Source organism: Delphinus delphis, chromosome 7 (genome assembly GCF_949987515.2).
Source record: "Delphinus delphis chromosome 7, mDelDel1.2, whole genome shotgun sequence".
Classification (NCBI taxonomy): Eukaryota; Metazoa; Chordata; class Mammalia; order Artiodactyla; family Delphinidae; genus Delphinus; species Delphinus delphis.
The window spans coordinates 88,498,116-88,514,265 of NC_082689.1; the positions used below are offsets into that span (position 1 = coordinate 88,498,116).

General features: G+C 35.8%; 1 protein-coding gene across 1 annotated transcript in view; it reads left to right on the top strand.

Moving 5' to 3' along the window:
• Positions 1-16,150, top strand: part of LRP1B (LDL receptor related protein 1B) — a 1,457,034-nt gene that overhangs the window by 671,477 nt on the left and 769,407 nt on the right. Inside the window, exon 11 of the mRNA XM_069540814.1 lies at positions 2,419-2,655. Within this exon, the coding sequence (XP_069396915.1) occupies positions 2,419-2,655 (237 nt within the window). The remainder of the gene's footprint in view (positions 1-2,418; positions 2,656-16,150) is intronic.

Sequence of the window (16,150 nt, forward strand, 5' to 3'; positions counted from 1 at the left end):
TCTACTCTTAAATAATGTAAGATAGGGGCTTCCATGGTGGCGCGGTGGTTGAGAGTCCGCCTGCCGATGCAGGGGACATGGGTTCGTGCCCCAGTCTGGGAAGATCCCACATGCCACAGAGCGGCTAGGCAAGTGAGCCATGGCTGCTGAGCCTGCGTGACCGGAGCCTGTGCTCCGCAACGGGAGAGGCCACAGCATTGAGAGGCCTGTGTACCGCAAAAAAATAAAAAATAAAAAAAATAATGTACGGTAGTATCTTTAAAGAAAATAACAAGTAGGTAGACACTGAGAGGTTGTGAGGGTAGTGAGAAAGAGGGATGTTAATATTCTTTACCCAGTAATTCCACTTCTGGAAATGTATACTAAGAGATATGGGAAAAAGCATATCTCAGTGTTATAATAGTGGAAAGATAAAATCAACTGAGGAATGATTTGGCAAATATCATATATTATATTGATCATACTGAAGGAATGTAAGGCAAAAATAATGGATCAGGGACTTCCCTGGTGGCATAGTGGTTAAGAATCTGCCTGCCAACGCAGGGGACACAGGTTTGAGCCCTGGTCTGGGAAGATCCCACATGCGATGGAGCAACTAAGCCCATGTGCCACAACTGTGGAGTCTGCGCTCTACAGCCCGCAAGCCACAACTACGGAGCCCACGTGCCATGACTACTGAAGCCTGCATGCCTAGAGCCTGTGCTCTGAAACAAGAGAAGCCACCACAGTGAGAAGCCCGCCCACCACAACAAAGAGTAGCTCCTGCTCGCAGCATCTAGAGAAAGCCCATGCACAGCAACAAAGACCCAACACAGCCAAAAAAAAAAAAAAGAAAGAAAGAAAAGGATCAGCACAGAATATAATCTTAATGCTAAGGTTTAGTAATAAAAGAAGAATACAAAACATATTCTCTTCTATATTAGTGTGCATTAGAAAAATAGCTAGATAAATTAAATTTGAAATAGTTGCACCAAGGAATATAATACAGCAATGAAAATGAATGATACTGCAACAACCATAGATGAATATAAAGTATGTAATAAGAATAAAATTAATAGCACACATGCAATTCAAACACGCAAAATTAAACAGTCTACTGTTGGGAAATACAAACAACATACGTGGCAAAACTTCTAAAAAATGCATGGTAAACATAATAACCATATTATTGTATATAACCAGAGATACTGGATGTCTCTGGGATGGAAGGGGGGTGGGTTTGGGGCATGTGTGTGCATTCTAATGTTCTGGAAATATTCTTAAGATCTATGCTAGGTACATGAGATTTGTTTTATTTTTTATTCTTTAAATATTAACATTTTGTAAATATTTATATATATTTAATATTCATTAACACTAATTTTAAAAGAAAACAAGAAAGAAAATATATAAAATGATTATATAGTTTGCACTGAGGGTGTTGAGCTAATGAGTAATTACTTATTTTTTTTCCTCCAAATTTTATAATGTAATTATTTTAATTTACTAAGAATCTCACTATGGTATGGTTATCCAAATATAATAGTCATATGTATTCTCAGTTTTCTTAATAAAACCTAGTATGTTTTCCTTTCCATATGAAGTATTCCTTTCAAAATTATGTACACTAAACTAAGTGTAACGTGCCCTAGCAATACGAGAGCCTTGCATGTAGTTTCATATAAAAGTCTGAAGGAGTTCATTCATTCTGTAGAAAAAGCTTCCTTGATTCTTGCATTTTAACCCAGGACACAGTTTTTTGTTTTGTTTAGTTTTTGATAAAGGCTGTGTTGTACATAAGAGTTACCGGCAGACAGCATCAGCCTCTAACGTTCTAATTAAGATATGAAGAAAGAAGTGACACTGTAACTGGCATTTTATTTCATTTCTTAAAAAAAAAAAAATCACGTTTATACAAACTATAATATATTCACATGCAAGTTATGTGATACTGTGTGATTCTTTTTGTTTGCTTCTGACAGTCTGTAGATGAAAACTCTGAGTAGGGAGGGGGTGTGTTTTAAGTATTCTGAAGTTTTTAGCACTGTCAAACATAATGAATGCTACAGTTAGTATCTACAGATATGTTAGATAGATTGTAATGAATTGTAAGATTAAATGTGCCAGATGTTTTAATAAATTTCCATTTTACAGTTATAAGTTATCCAAGGATCTGTCTTGTTTTTGCTATACAGTTACAGGCAAAAGAATAATTAACTAAATATAACCTATTCACAGAAGTAATTTCTGTTTTAACTAAAGTAACGCAATTAGCTGGCCTTCTTGCATCGAGATGCATTTGGCATATTTTAGGGTTTAATTTTTGGTACTGAATTTAAAAAAATGTTAATTGTGCCAGTTAATTAAACAGTGGCATTATGCAGGGTAAAGAAGATTAGGCAGCATCGGTTGTTTATGTTTGTAATCTTTCTTTTGCAGGACCAAAGAATGAGTTGTTCCTCTTTTATGGGAAAGGACGCCCAGGAATTGTTAGAGGAATGGACTTGAATACCAAGATAGCTGATGAATACATGATCCCCATAGAAAATCTGGTAAACCCTCGTGCTTTAGATTTTCATGCAGAAACCAATTATATCTACTTTGCTGACACCACCAGTTTCCTAATTGGCCGGCAGAAGATAGATGGCACAGAGCGAGAAACCATCCTGAAAGATGGTAAGTGACAATGTGTATCAAACTGCCCAGAGACAAAACATTTATTTAAAAGGATAAATCCAATGTACGTCAAGCTAACTTTAACCAGAGCCCAAGTTACTGTTGATTTTAAAATATTTGTTAATTTTTATTTCTTGAGTAACATTATTTCAACATGTTTTCCAAATACTGACTTATTAAAACCTTCATTATAAAATTGAACTTGCAATTGTCCACTACATTATAAGTATTACAGGAATTAAATTGAGCTATTAATCCACCTTCGTGGAAAATGTGGACTTACAGTTATTTGTTTACAGTGTTATATGGTAGAACATAAGATTTAACAGGACATTGGAGACTTTCGTAATACTTGGTTCTCACTGGAATATTGGTCGTGTCACTCAAAGTTCATTAAAAAGATCAATGTTCCCACTGTCCTCACGATTCTTGCATATTGTTTTTGACGTTATATTACAATTGAGTTCTTTAGAGTCACCCTTGAAATAATATCTGCAGAGAAACTTTGTTTATACCTATTTTTATTTACAAATACTTATATGTTATTATATATAATATGTAAACATATATGCATATACTTTATTAAGATCAGTGAGTTTCATAAATTACTTGGCTTAGAACAACAGATCAATAATGAAATAATATAACTTCGGTATAAGTAAAAAGCATCTTTAATAATCACGCAAACAATCTTCGACTGGCTGCTAGTCACTTTTAGGCGAGTTACTAATGATTCTGGACCTCAGTTTCCTCATATATACAGTTTGCTTCTCAAATATTTAAAAAATCCTTGATTTAGGGACATTAATTGTATGCTTATTATATGAAGGACACTGTGCTAGCTATCATAGGAGATTAAAAAAAATGTTAGGAAATGACTACTGCCTTCAAGGAGTTTATAATCTACCTTTGGAGATAATATAAACTCCCCCAAAATATTGGGTTGGCTAAAAAGTTCATTTGGTTAGTGAATACGTTGTTCAATAAAGGTCTTGGTGAAAATGAAAAATGTGTCTTTTATTTTTACTTAAAACCAAATGAACTTTTTGGCCAACTCAATATAAAGGCTCTGCAGCATTTAATTTAATAAGTTCAAAGCTGGCCCAGAGAAATACATGATTAATGGAGAATGTCTGTGTAATGAGAATACACAGGAAGGCAGAGGTGTCTTTATCTGGGGATTCTCAGAGAACTGTTTTGTGAAGGAGGTAGTATTTGGGCTAGATCTTAAAGAAAGAATGTTAAAGGGGAGGGGAGTATATTTCAGCACCAGGAATCCCATGAGAAAAAAACAAAACACCAAAAAGCACATGCTCCAGAAAGAGGATGAGAGGAACATTAAGTGGGTCACTACTGCAGGTTTAGTTTACAGGTAATCATGACAGAGGAGCTGTGGATCCCAAAAGGTAGTGAAATTCAAGGCCTTAAATGTGAGGTGAAGGGGCTTGGATAAAATCCTGAAGGGATAAGAGGAGATGCTTTTGAGCCAAAGAATAATGTGAATAAAAAGATATTTTAGGGGCTTCCCTGGTGGCGCAGTGGTTGAGAGTCCGCCTGCCAATGCGGGGGACATGGGTTCGTGCCCCAGTCCGGGAAGATCCCACATGCCACGGAGCGGCTGGGCCCATGAGCCATGGCTGCTGAGCCTGTGTGTCCGGAGCCTGTACTCCGCAACGGGAGAGGCCACAACAGTGAGAGGCCCACGTACTGCAAAAAAAAAAAAAAAAAAGATATTTTAGGAGAATCAATATGGTGGTGGAGTACAGAGTGAATCAGAGGGAGGAAGTAGAGAAAATAAAAGTAGAGAAACGGACTAAAATTATTTACAGCATGAGTAGTAATGCATGATGGTCTCTCCTGTCTTTTAGAGGGGTTGGGGACAGCATGAGAAGATTATTCATTCAACTCAGGTTCACTTTAAATCAAACTTTAATGATAAAAATACACCTTCCACAAGCGACAAATGAAGTGCTAAAATGAAAAATATCCCTGTTTTTGTCTTTTTTTATAGTTTACTGATTAAGGCAATATAAATCCACCGTGACTTAGCCACCTAAGGAGTGTCTAATTAGAGTCAAGAGTTTTACTTTAAATTGCATGAGGCAGAGGCTGTCTGCCTACTTTTCTCTGTAATCCAATAATGAATAAGAGGAACTTGACAATTTTAGAAGGACAATAAACTTGCATATTTTAAGTAGATGCATTTGGATTGCCCTAATTTTGACCTAGACTGACATGTAATATACAGGATCCTTGGGCTCTTTTCAAAAAGTGTCAGTTCCTGTGCTGTGACTGAATGTTCCAGCTAATAATCCTAACTTTGATAACCATATCTAGTCAGTGACATTGGAGTTCTTTGCATTTTACCACAGTAACAGAGGTCAATTCTAATGGCCACTTGACTGCCAGGCACATCTGTACCGTGTTGCTTTGGCAGTAGGAAGGTTCTGAAAACCTGTCGATTTTTACACCTGAAATATATTTAACATTTTGATTATCCTATACAAGGGACAGCTTAATGTCTTTTTATTAGTTTATCTTGCTTCTTACCAATAAGGAGAATAATAATACACATTATGCTGTGAGATTAACATGTCAAAACAGAACTTATATTTGGCAAATGACAATTCGTGATTCTTGGGATCAGAAAAATTAAGTTCTATGTATAGTCACTCATTTAACTAGTCTACCAACTAACCTGAAGACTGAGAGGTAATGCTTGGTTTGACAAATGATTTTGTAAGCTTAGTAGAAATTCTGAATCTTAGATAAATGTGTATAGTTTGAAGTAGAAGGCTTAACGATTTTGCTGTTTTTACATAAAACATAAATATCTTGAACATATTCTTTACAAGCTCAGATCCTTTTTATATAGAAAAAAACAGCATTAAAAAAAAAGACCCATCTCTGTTCATTCTTTTTGTTTTCTCTCTTAGAGTTTTATTGCAAACTTCCTAAATGTGATATATCTCATAATCTTTGTGTAATATTGTGGGCTAAAATGGTACATAAATAAGAAAGGAAAATTGCCCATTTGAAGTACTTACATATATCTCAATAATTATGGAAAATATCTATGAAATGAAGACATATTAATGATTTAATAAAAATAGACTTTTATAAGGACAAAACATTTACCAGTCTTTATTGTATTTTACTCTTCAGAATTTTTTGACAAAATTTCTGGTAAAATTTATACTCTTGATTTCTTTTAATTAATTACTTGATTTATTTATTTGTCCAGTCAATAAATATTCATTGACTGCCTTCCCTGAGCCAGGTGCTATTTTAGGTGATGGGAATCCTGCAGTAAATAGGACAAAGCTTCATATTTAGTTTACATCCAAATAGTGAAAAATAGATAATAAACAAATAAACACATAAATGAACAAGATCGTGATAAGTGCTCTAAAGAAATAAACAAAGATGCCAACAGCAAGCTAAAATAGACTAAGTGGTTAGTCATTCTGTTACCAAATTAGGTCTTATGATCCCCTACTTGAACCCTAGCCTGGCCAAGCCCCTGCCTCTTGGGGAAGGAAGGTTCTTTTCTGTTTGGGTTTGCAGAGCCAAAAATGAAACCAAAGTTGAGACTGAAGCAGCACAATCATTATTCAATGGCCGGAGAATGGAGAAGTGGGATCTTAATCACAAATCAACTTCTTGCCCAGGGGACTGACAATTAAGGCAAGATTTTAAGGGCAAGGCTAATGAGGGGGAAGTGTATGCATTGGTCTTCTGGGAATAGGCGGGTTCTTCCTGGAACTGGGGTGTCACCTCTTTTCTGTCCTTGTATGATCCTCTGGCATCTGGGTTGGAAGCAGGTTGAAGCATCATGGGCAGACAGACAGGGGTCTTACTATTACAATGAGATGGTAATGAGGTGCAGGGCGATATTTGTCCCACTTTTGAAGTTGAACCAGCTTGCACCAGTTTTCTTATAGGGAGACTCTTGTTCCTGTGCTGTGAACACAGCTAGAGGATATGGTTAGCTGTGGTTTTCTGCAAATTTACCTGGAGGGAGGGCCAGGAGTATGATTCTGGGGCAATAGCCTTGGTAACAATTCTTGCAGATATAATTGTTATGCTGTCTAAGAGGACAAGATAGATGTTCTTTATAAGATTGTATTCATGTTTAGATTCTTGAATGTCTTGTCCAAGATTCATTTTTCATGGCAGAATGAATTATAATTTCCAGCAGAAAGGAAAAAATACAAAAATGAAAACTTAGTATTCAATTTATTATTGCATATATTCTATTAGTGCAGTACTTGGTTTTAAGCTGTATAAATTAATTATACTGAGATACATATATCCAAATAGAAGTTATGTTAAAATATCTTTCACATTATTTCATATCTTTAAAGTATTAAAAAAAAAACACTCAAAGCATTTTTCCTGAGTTTGAAAGTTATTAATGCCTGCAGCTGTAACAGAAAAACTGTAGTTTCAATAGATCTCATCATTAAACTGCAGACTTGAGGTCACCAAATTTGTGGTAATTTGTAACAATAGCCAGAGGAACTAATGCAAAGCATGTGCTCTGAACCGCTTTGCTATATTGACCTTATGTATTTCTTTTTTTTTTTTAATTAATTATTTATTTTTGGCTGCATTGGGTCTTCATTGCTGCCTGTGGGCTTTTCTCTAGTTACAGCAAGCGGGGACTACTCTGCATTGCGGTGTGCAGGCTTCTCATTGTGGTGGCTTCGCTTGTTGCAGTGCATGGGCTTCAGTAGTTGTGGCACACAGGCTCAGTAGTTGTGGCTCGCGGGCTCTAGAGTGCAGGCTCAGTAGTTGTGGCGCACAGGCTTAGTTGCTCCGCGGCATGTGGGATCTTCCTGGACCAGGGCTCAAACCTGTGTCCCCTGCACAGGCAGGCGGATTCTTAACAACTGCACCACCAGGGAACCCCTGACCTTATATACTTCTTAAGATGGGTTCTACCTGATTGAGATCTGCAGTAAGTACACATTTCCACACCTCGGAGTCTTCCTTTAACTGAAGATACTTACAGGATCCATGAAGTTAGAGAACAATGAATAACTTTGGGCGGCATGGAAGAGAGGCTCTCTGTTTTGATATGAATAGAACTGTAGCCAGGAGTTAGGGAGGCAGTCTCTGACAAACATATCTTCCAAATGACATGTTTAAAGGTTATCTGTTGACATATTACCAAAGTATCAAAGGGTAGTGCCATATTTATGTGATTGCCTGTCCAGCATGTGAAGAGTCAAACCCTATTCTTCAGCTCAGTTCTATCCAATTTTGTGTTGAAATGTATGGTATTATACCTGGGCCATGAATTACTATTTGATAATTCATCATTGTAATACCACTACCACCACCACATACACGCACATAGACAAACACCGACTTAAGACACACTTCAGAACTCCAGAAATATTCCCAGACCTCTATTTTAACCAGGACTAGTGTGGCCACTCAAAACAGGTTATAGGGTGCAATCTGTTCCCAGATGACACCTACCTGAGAGTGAGACTATAATTTTCTATATCTAGAGATCACCATTTGTTCTTGGATTTCAATGAACTTCACCATTCTATAATTCTCTAGGAATTTCTAGTGTCTCATAAAGATCGAGTGTTACAGTTGATGAAACAAACCTGTTGAGATGTCATTAATAAATTATGTTAGAAAGTTCCCATGAACGTTAAATAGTCATTATGCCTTGCAAAACATTTTAAAATTAAGAACAAGGCTTTACTCTCTGCCATTAGATTGCAGGTGAATATCAATCTCATTTTTTCTGACTTTAATTCTGACTTTTTCATAAAGAAAAATTCTGAGAGATGTAGACTCTGACCAACCATTAAAGGAAATAATGAATACATTTGTCAGTAATGAGACATTTCTTAATTAAAACTGTTAAGAAGAGATTTGCAAGCATTTGCAACTTTTGAGAATCTAATGGTTATTGTTGTCCTGCTGAGTAGCAAGGTTATAGCCTATTTGTACATTACTGACTCTTGTTGACTATCAATAAGATGTTTTCCCAGAATCCGCAGGAGATTTGAGGCCTGAAAACATTGGTTCAATTTCATGTTTAGTTTATATATATTTCTCATAATTTCTGATGTTTCTCAGGAAGTATATGAGATATTGGAAAAAATCTTTAAGCCAATATATGTGTTTTTGTCAGAAAAGTTGACATGGGTATGAAGAGATTGAAATCTAGGTTCTAAAATATATTAAGTCATAAAAAATGGAATTGGCCATGCTGCTAATAGGTTATAGTAAACATGGAAGAAAAGGTATCTTTCCCTTTATTTGTTTCCACCCAACAAAGGCATATATATACATGCACAAGCACGGACAAATACAGCATACTACACACACACACACACACACACAGACACACAAACACACACACACACACACATACACACACACACACACACACAGAGTTCAGAATAGCCCTAGAAGTTTCTATAAAGAAGTCTATTATCTTGTAAATGTTTAATTACTGGTAAGGTCAAAAGATAGAATGTGAAAATATTTGATAATCTCCAAAGTACCAATTAAAGTATTATTACAAATATGATTGTTACATCAATAAATATTCTGGTCAGTAAAATTTGGGGGCACTTTAAATAAATTTCCAGTTTTACCATGAATTAAAAAAATAGAAATACATTCAACCTAATTGCTTAATTATTCTCAGCATTATGTAATCTTTGTTACTTCAGAAATCATTTGGGAATCCTCTGTTAAACTAGTAGGACTAATATTCTAATCACTGACTGTAATTGTACTTTTGTTTAGGTTAATGCAAATTTCTGATGAAAAAGAAAAGTTTAATAAATTAGTCTTGGCAGACTTTACTATGGGGGCTCTAAAATAGGAAATGCTAGCTCAAATTGTGGGGACAGTTAATATCCACAGTGCCAGCTGAGCAAGTTCCCTTGAAACTAGCCATTATGAGAGGATTTTAGGGGGTGATAATAGTCATTGTCTGTAGAACACGTATGTCAAATAATGTGACTCTGCCCTATCTAAAGTGAAGTTTTATTTATGCCTTTCATTGACTATTAAAATTTATTCAGTAGAGTGACTACCCTTACCCCATAGCAAAACTTGGTCAAATCCCAATCCTTTCTGCTAACAACGAGGCAGCAGCCAGACCTCTCGGTCATGTTAGGTCAGAAACACAGACTCAGTTTGGGAATGCCCACTCCACTATATATACATATGTCACAATTCTAAATTCAGTGTATCATCAAATCTTCCCTGCTCCCCACGTGTATTGTCTTCTGGCTAGAAAAAAGGAAAGGAGGGCATATTTGGTTCATTCTTTTTCTGTCCTGCATTTATTTTCCTTGCCACCCCTCCCAGCTTGTTAGTTAGTTTCCAATGCCCACTCACCTCTCAACATTGGTAGGAAGAGGTGAGAGGGTAAGATTGGTTAGGAGTGATAAGGAGATAGCAAAGGTCCTATGTGAACTGGTTCCATTATAAACTGACCTCTCTCTGAGACTGCCAGATCTTTAAAATCACTCTTGGGGTGTGTATATGTGTGTGTCTGTCTGTGTGTGCATGTGCAAGCTATTTGGAGGTTTTCTGCTAGATCCCTCTAATTACATTTCCCTTGGCCAAAGTGCATGAAACTCTATGCCTGTGACTCTGCATCCTTGAATAACCAGTTCCTGTCCATCTTCTTATTGCTTGAGTCCCTGTAACCAGCCAGATTGCAAACATCCCTATGCCAACATATGCTCCTGTGTGGTCCACGTATAGTCCCCAAAATTATTTGTAAACCTTCTGCCCCAATAAACTCTGGGAGTGCAGATACAGTGCAAGTCAACCCCCACTAAGTATTCTGCTACCAGAGTCCACTTTAGCTTTTTCAGGTGTGAGACTTTCTCAGGTGTGAGTTTTGCACATTTGGAAAAACTAACAATTCAAAGATCTCTTAGAGGCCCCATAGAAAGCTCCATCACTAGAGTTGAGGTAAAAAGTTCCCTTCCATTCTCTCTTTTCTACCACCTTGGGGCACTGAAGTGTAGGGACTAGAGACTAACAGAACAGCAGCATCACTCTCCAAAGAAATCTCCTAAAACCCTCCCCTGTTTACATTATGTTCCCTTTACACCATTGATTTGGTTAAGGTGTCTAAGAGTTATGGAAACAATTGTGATCTAGTTCATTGTAAAATATAAGGACTTCTTTTTTTCTCACACTCACTTTGATTTTTTTTTTATCATTTTGTCTTCTAATCAAAACTTTAATTTTAACATCCCATTACAAATGTCATGGTGAGTTAACTATTGCTCCTGATTCTGCAAGAGTGATCAACCAAACTGTGGGATGTTCTAATAGTCATTAGGCAGTGGTCCAAATGACACCTGGAAAGGAGATGTAAGAAAAACAACAGTAAGACTATTTTGAAAATTCACTTAAAGATGGCAACAAATAGTATTTTCGCTCATCTCTATATTCCTAGTTTTTTAAATTATCTGATGTTACTATCACCTAGCTTCTTAGTTTTTCTTTTAAACTTTAAAATAGTGATTTTTGCGGGGCTTAGAATTGAGACTTTACAAATTAAGAAGTGTAAACAACATAAAAGCACATACAAAAAGCTCTCAAGAGGTTCATGATGGTGCCATCACTGGACATGAGGTGAAAGAGCATCTCTCATACTCTTTTCTTTCCTCCAGTTTTAATTATCCAATTGTAATAACTCAGATGTCACCTTTGCCTATATTCGTGATTGTAAGGAAAACCAGATGTGACATATTTTCTAAAATTCTGTGTTTCAGTGAACAGTATCATCCAACTTAATTTTCTGTACAAGTTCTTCAGAATGACAAAATATATGAAGGTTGTACCTACAAATTAAAATTATTTCCAATCCCAGACTGACACTAGTTCTCAAGATGGATGAAAAGATTGCTTATTCACAATGCATCACAAGTCCTAAAATTGTTCCTATTAATCAGTCCCCATCGCTTACACTATTTTATCTTATGCCCCAAAGAAAATTATGTTACTTTTGGATACATGCCATGATTTGTGAATTGTGCAAGTTGGTTTATGGGGAGTGTGGTCTAGCCGTGGGAACCTATAGCACCTGGCCAGGAGTATATACATTCCCATACCTGCTCCATCACAGATTGATTTTATGACAACCTTTGCTAGATACAATTAAGTGCAAAAATCTGAGGTTAAATGTCAGTCATATTTGTTATTTGGTATCATGTTGATAAAAATCTTTAAGAAATTAATCTTTTTATTTCCTTTTTTTTTTTGCTAAACTAATGACTGAACTAACTGGTATTTTTGTTGTTGTTGTTCGATCCAAAAATGGCTGCAAAATTTACTCTAAACACTTGTATTTTTCTTCTGATAAACTCTAGCTGTGTTTATAATTGTATTTTTAAAAATAAGGTTTATTACAGCATAATTTATATATGGCAAAATTCACCTTTTTTAAGTGAACAATTCAATATCTCCAGTTGAATAACCACCACCACAGTCAAGTTGGAATGTTCCTATCACCTCAGAAAGTTCCCTTAGTTTCTAACAATCACTGATCTGATTTCTATTCTGATCTATTTTTCTACAGTTTTACTTTTTCTGAAATGTCAGAAAATTTTAATCCTAAAATGTATAGCCTTTGAGTTTGATTTGCTTTACTTAGATGTTTTTGAGATTCTTCCATGTTGTTGAGTCAGACATTCATTTGTTTTTCACAATGGGTCGTATTATGCTACATGGATGTACCACAAAACTTTTATTCTTTTACCAGTTGATGTTCAAATGGGTTGTTTCAAGTTTGGTCAATTTTGAAGAAACCTGTCATAAACACTTACATATAGTACATTATATGGACATGTGTTTTCATATCTGAAAGTGGATTGCCTACTAGTATGGTAAGTGTATGCATAACTTTATAAGAAACTGTCAAACTCTTCAATCTGTTCAAAATGTTTTTCAAAGTGACTGGGTCATTTTGCTTTCCCCACATCAAGGTTTCAGTTGGTCTGCTTTTTCTCCAGCACATAGTATTATTGGTCTTTTTTTCATTTGAGCCATTCTGATAGGTGTATGTTGATAACTCAATGTTTAAATCTGAAGGTCTCCTTAAATATCAAGGTCATCTTAAGTCTGATTTTATTTACACTTTACTTCTTTGGTTGACCAGTTTATCTCAATGGGTTGTTTGTCTTTTGCTTTCTGTATGACTCTTAATTTCAAATAATTTATGTAGGAAAACCTTAGAAACTTAAATAAGTAAAATGTAGGCCAGGAGCATAGATACATTTCTTCTGTCAGTGTGTCAGTGTGAAGAGCTTGAACAATCTATTCAGTAATTTCACTGTGTTTGGATTTTGTTCTTATTATAGTTACCTTTAGTAAACCAAACCTTTCAGATACTTCAGTGATGGGCTGATTCTACCTCATGCTTAGTAAGTATCCTGGAGTGTGCCTGCTCATTCTTTAGCTTTCAGTAATCCCTGCATGGCGGCCTCACTGAGGGGTCTCTCTCCACACTCTTGCCCTTTCCTTAATTGTGACCTGTTAATAAGTGGGAGGCTCATGGTGGTAGACAAGGGGTTCTCCATTCTCTTGTCTGGTCTTAGGTCTTATTTAGATTCTGTGGTTCTGGGCTTTGGAGATGGCTCTTTCCATGCATCTCTTCCCTTGTCAGCCAATGTCTGCCATGTGTCTGTGGGAGGTCTTGGGCAGGAGATAATCTTTTGCTCCATGCCCCAAGGTAGCAAATATCTGTTGTTGTTTTTTCTTTGTTGTTGTTGTTGTTTTTGGTATCAATTCAGAATTCTGGTCCAAGCATCTTTATTGTACCCACTCTAGGCGCAAACAGCTTTGCTTGTACTCTTCCCTCAGTGTCACCGTACCTTTGTTTTGGACCATTGGCAGTAATTTCTTACCCTTCTCCAAGCATTACACTAGAGTTGCTTGTTGTAAGTAGCAAACTTGTGGTGGGACCAGGGTTGTTTCTCTCAGGGTCACAAGGCTTTGGCTTCTACCCCTCCCTCAATGGCTGCTTATCTCTGCAACTCACCTTCCATTTGGAGAAGGGAGGATTTCCTGCCCATTTTTTAGTGGCAAATGAATTTATTTTCTATACCTCCCTCACAGGCAGTGGATCTTTGTCTGGCTTCTGGGAGTGGGGTGGTCTCCTTCCCCTTCCCCAGTGATTTAAGGGATTTCTTTGTATGAGAGAAAAGTCTAGGGAATAGGTTGGGTTTTATGTCTGTGAAGCACACAGCGCTAGCTCTCAGTTCTCTTGCTATGCCTTCAATATTTCTCTTGTGAACTCAGTGAAAGAAATCCTTTGTGTCAGGGTTTCCCAAGAATTCTAAAGTATCACATTAATTCACACTTGGTTTTTAAAATTCTTTGCCATTTTAACTTTTTAAAAAGACTACGTTTATGGCAGTTGCCTCTTCCTCCTGTGCAAAGGTACAACAATTCATGTGACCCGTTTTTACTGGAAGAGGCCTGTCACTCTGGATTTCTTTTCATTGTGTTTCCTTGGGATCCCAACTTTTATTTGGACTCAACAAAAGTTGTAATCTTGTAGATTATTGGTCTTTCTCTTATTGTTACGTGTTTCAGTATTCTTTTGTGGGTTTGTGCATCCTAAGTGAAACCTAATTCTTCATGTCTATAATTCATTAATACAAATGGGAATTTGAAGAATAAGATTGAAATTTTTTAAAAACTGCTTTTTCTTCCTTCATCTTAGCATTAGAATCAATTTTTAAAAGTAGCCGAGTTCTGCTGATGAATAAATGTAAATCCCTTGTGATGCTTTTAACCATCAGCAGTTTATACATAAAGATATTTCGTTTGATGCAAAAATATTTAAGTGTTTTCTACTCTCAATAAGCTCATTTTGTATTACATTTTAACTAAAAATAAATAAATGAGGTAGTGATGCGAGTTTTCACTTTACAAAAAGAATAATTGGTTAATGCATTACATTATTAGAAGAAAAATCTGTTATTATTAAAGAGATGGTACAGGATGATATGATTAAGCTTATCTCAAAATCTGATTCTTATTTATTGCTAAGATTTCTAGTCATATACCTATATAAAACATTATTTAATTACCAAAGATACCAGATAGTAGGTGAAGTGTTCAGTACAAATGTAACTGTCATTCTGAAAGAGTTTTCATTCTATTTGAATGCATCTGTCAGATTACAAATGGGGCAAAGGACTAAATATAGGAATAAGCAAACAGTTCACCCTGAATTTGTCCTCTATAGCCAAGAAAAAAAATCACTGAAAAATATTTTTTAGTAAATTGATACCAGCACTGTGAAATTGAAGAGTATATCATCAGTGATCAGAGATGATGGGAATTTCTTAGCTAGAGTGCAGATTTTACCACATTGACTAGACCATGACAAACCATAACCTAAAATATCCTAGGTGTAAACTTCAAATATAAGAATTGAAAAGTAGAACCTTATGGTTCTACTCCCAAATGCCAACTTCTTTGTAACAAGTCATCATATTTCCCCTAGTTATGCTGTTCATAAATTAGCATAGGTTGGGGATAATTATAAAACAGTTAGTTATAGAAATTTGGAAATGAAATTTGGCAATGAGAGCAACGTGGATTGACCTGGAGGGTATTATGCACACACAGTGGAATATTACACATCCATAAAGACAAATGAAATTTTGCCATTTGTAAGAACTGGATGGATCTTCAGGGAATTATGCTGAGCGAAATAAGCCAGAGAACTACAAATACTGTATGATCTCACTTATAGAATCTAAAACAAACAAAAAGCCAAATGCACAAACAAAACAAAAAACCAAAAAGACTCATAGATACAGGGAATAAACATGTGGTAGCCAGAGAGGAGGGATTTGTGGGGGGGGTAGGAAATATGTAAAGAGGATTAAAAGGTACAAACTTTCAGTTATAAAATAGATAAGTCATGGGGATGTAATATACAGCATAAGGAATATGCTCAATAATATCCTAATAACTTTGAGGATAGATGGTTACTAGGCTTATCATGGTGATCACTAATGTATGTAAATGTCAAATCATTATGTTGTGTACTTGTAACTAATATAATACTGTATGCCAACTATATTTAAATTTAAAAGTGCATGAGATGAGCTATATATACTGGTACAAACAGAACTCCCAGACAAACCGATAAATAAACAAAGTGAGCAAAACAATGTTTTTTGCAGGCAGCATAATCCGATTTATATAAGTATATTAAATTTTTTGGTAAGATTAATAAAGTGTTTATAGTAATTACCTCTAGAGAGGGCCATGTGATTTATTATACTCCCATCTGACTGTCCTTTTAAAATATGTACAGCATGAAATTAATTGGTAGCTTACTTAAGTAAGAATTTAAAAGAAAATAGCTATTACAAAGCAAAGTAATGCAGTTTGGGGTAAGCATGTAAGGAAGAGTTTTAATGAAACTAGTGAAACTGTGATCACTTTTGGTCACATTAATATA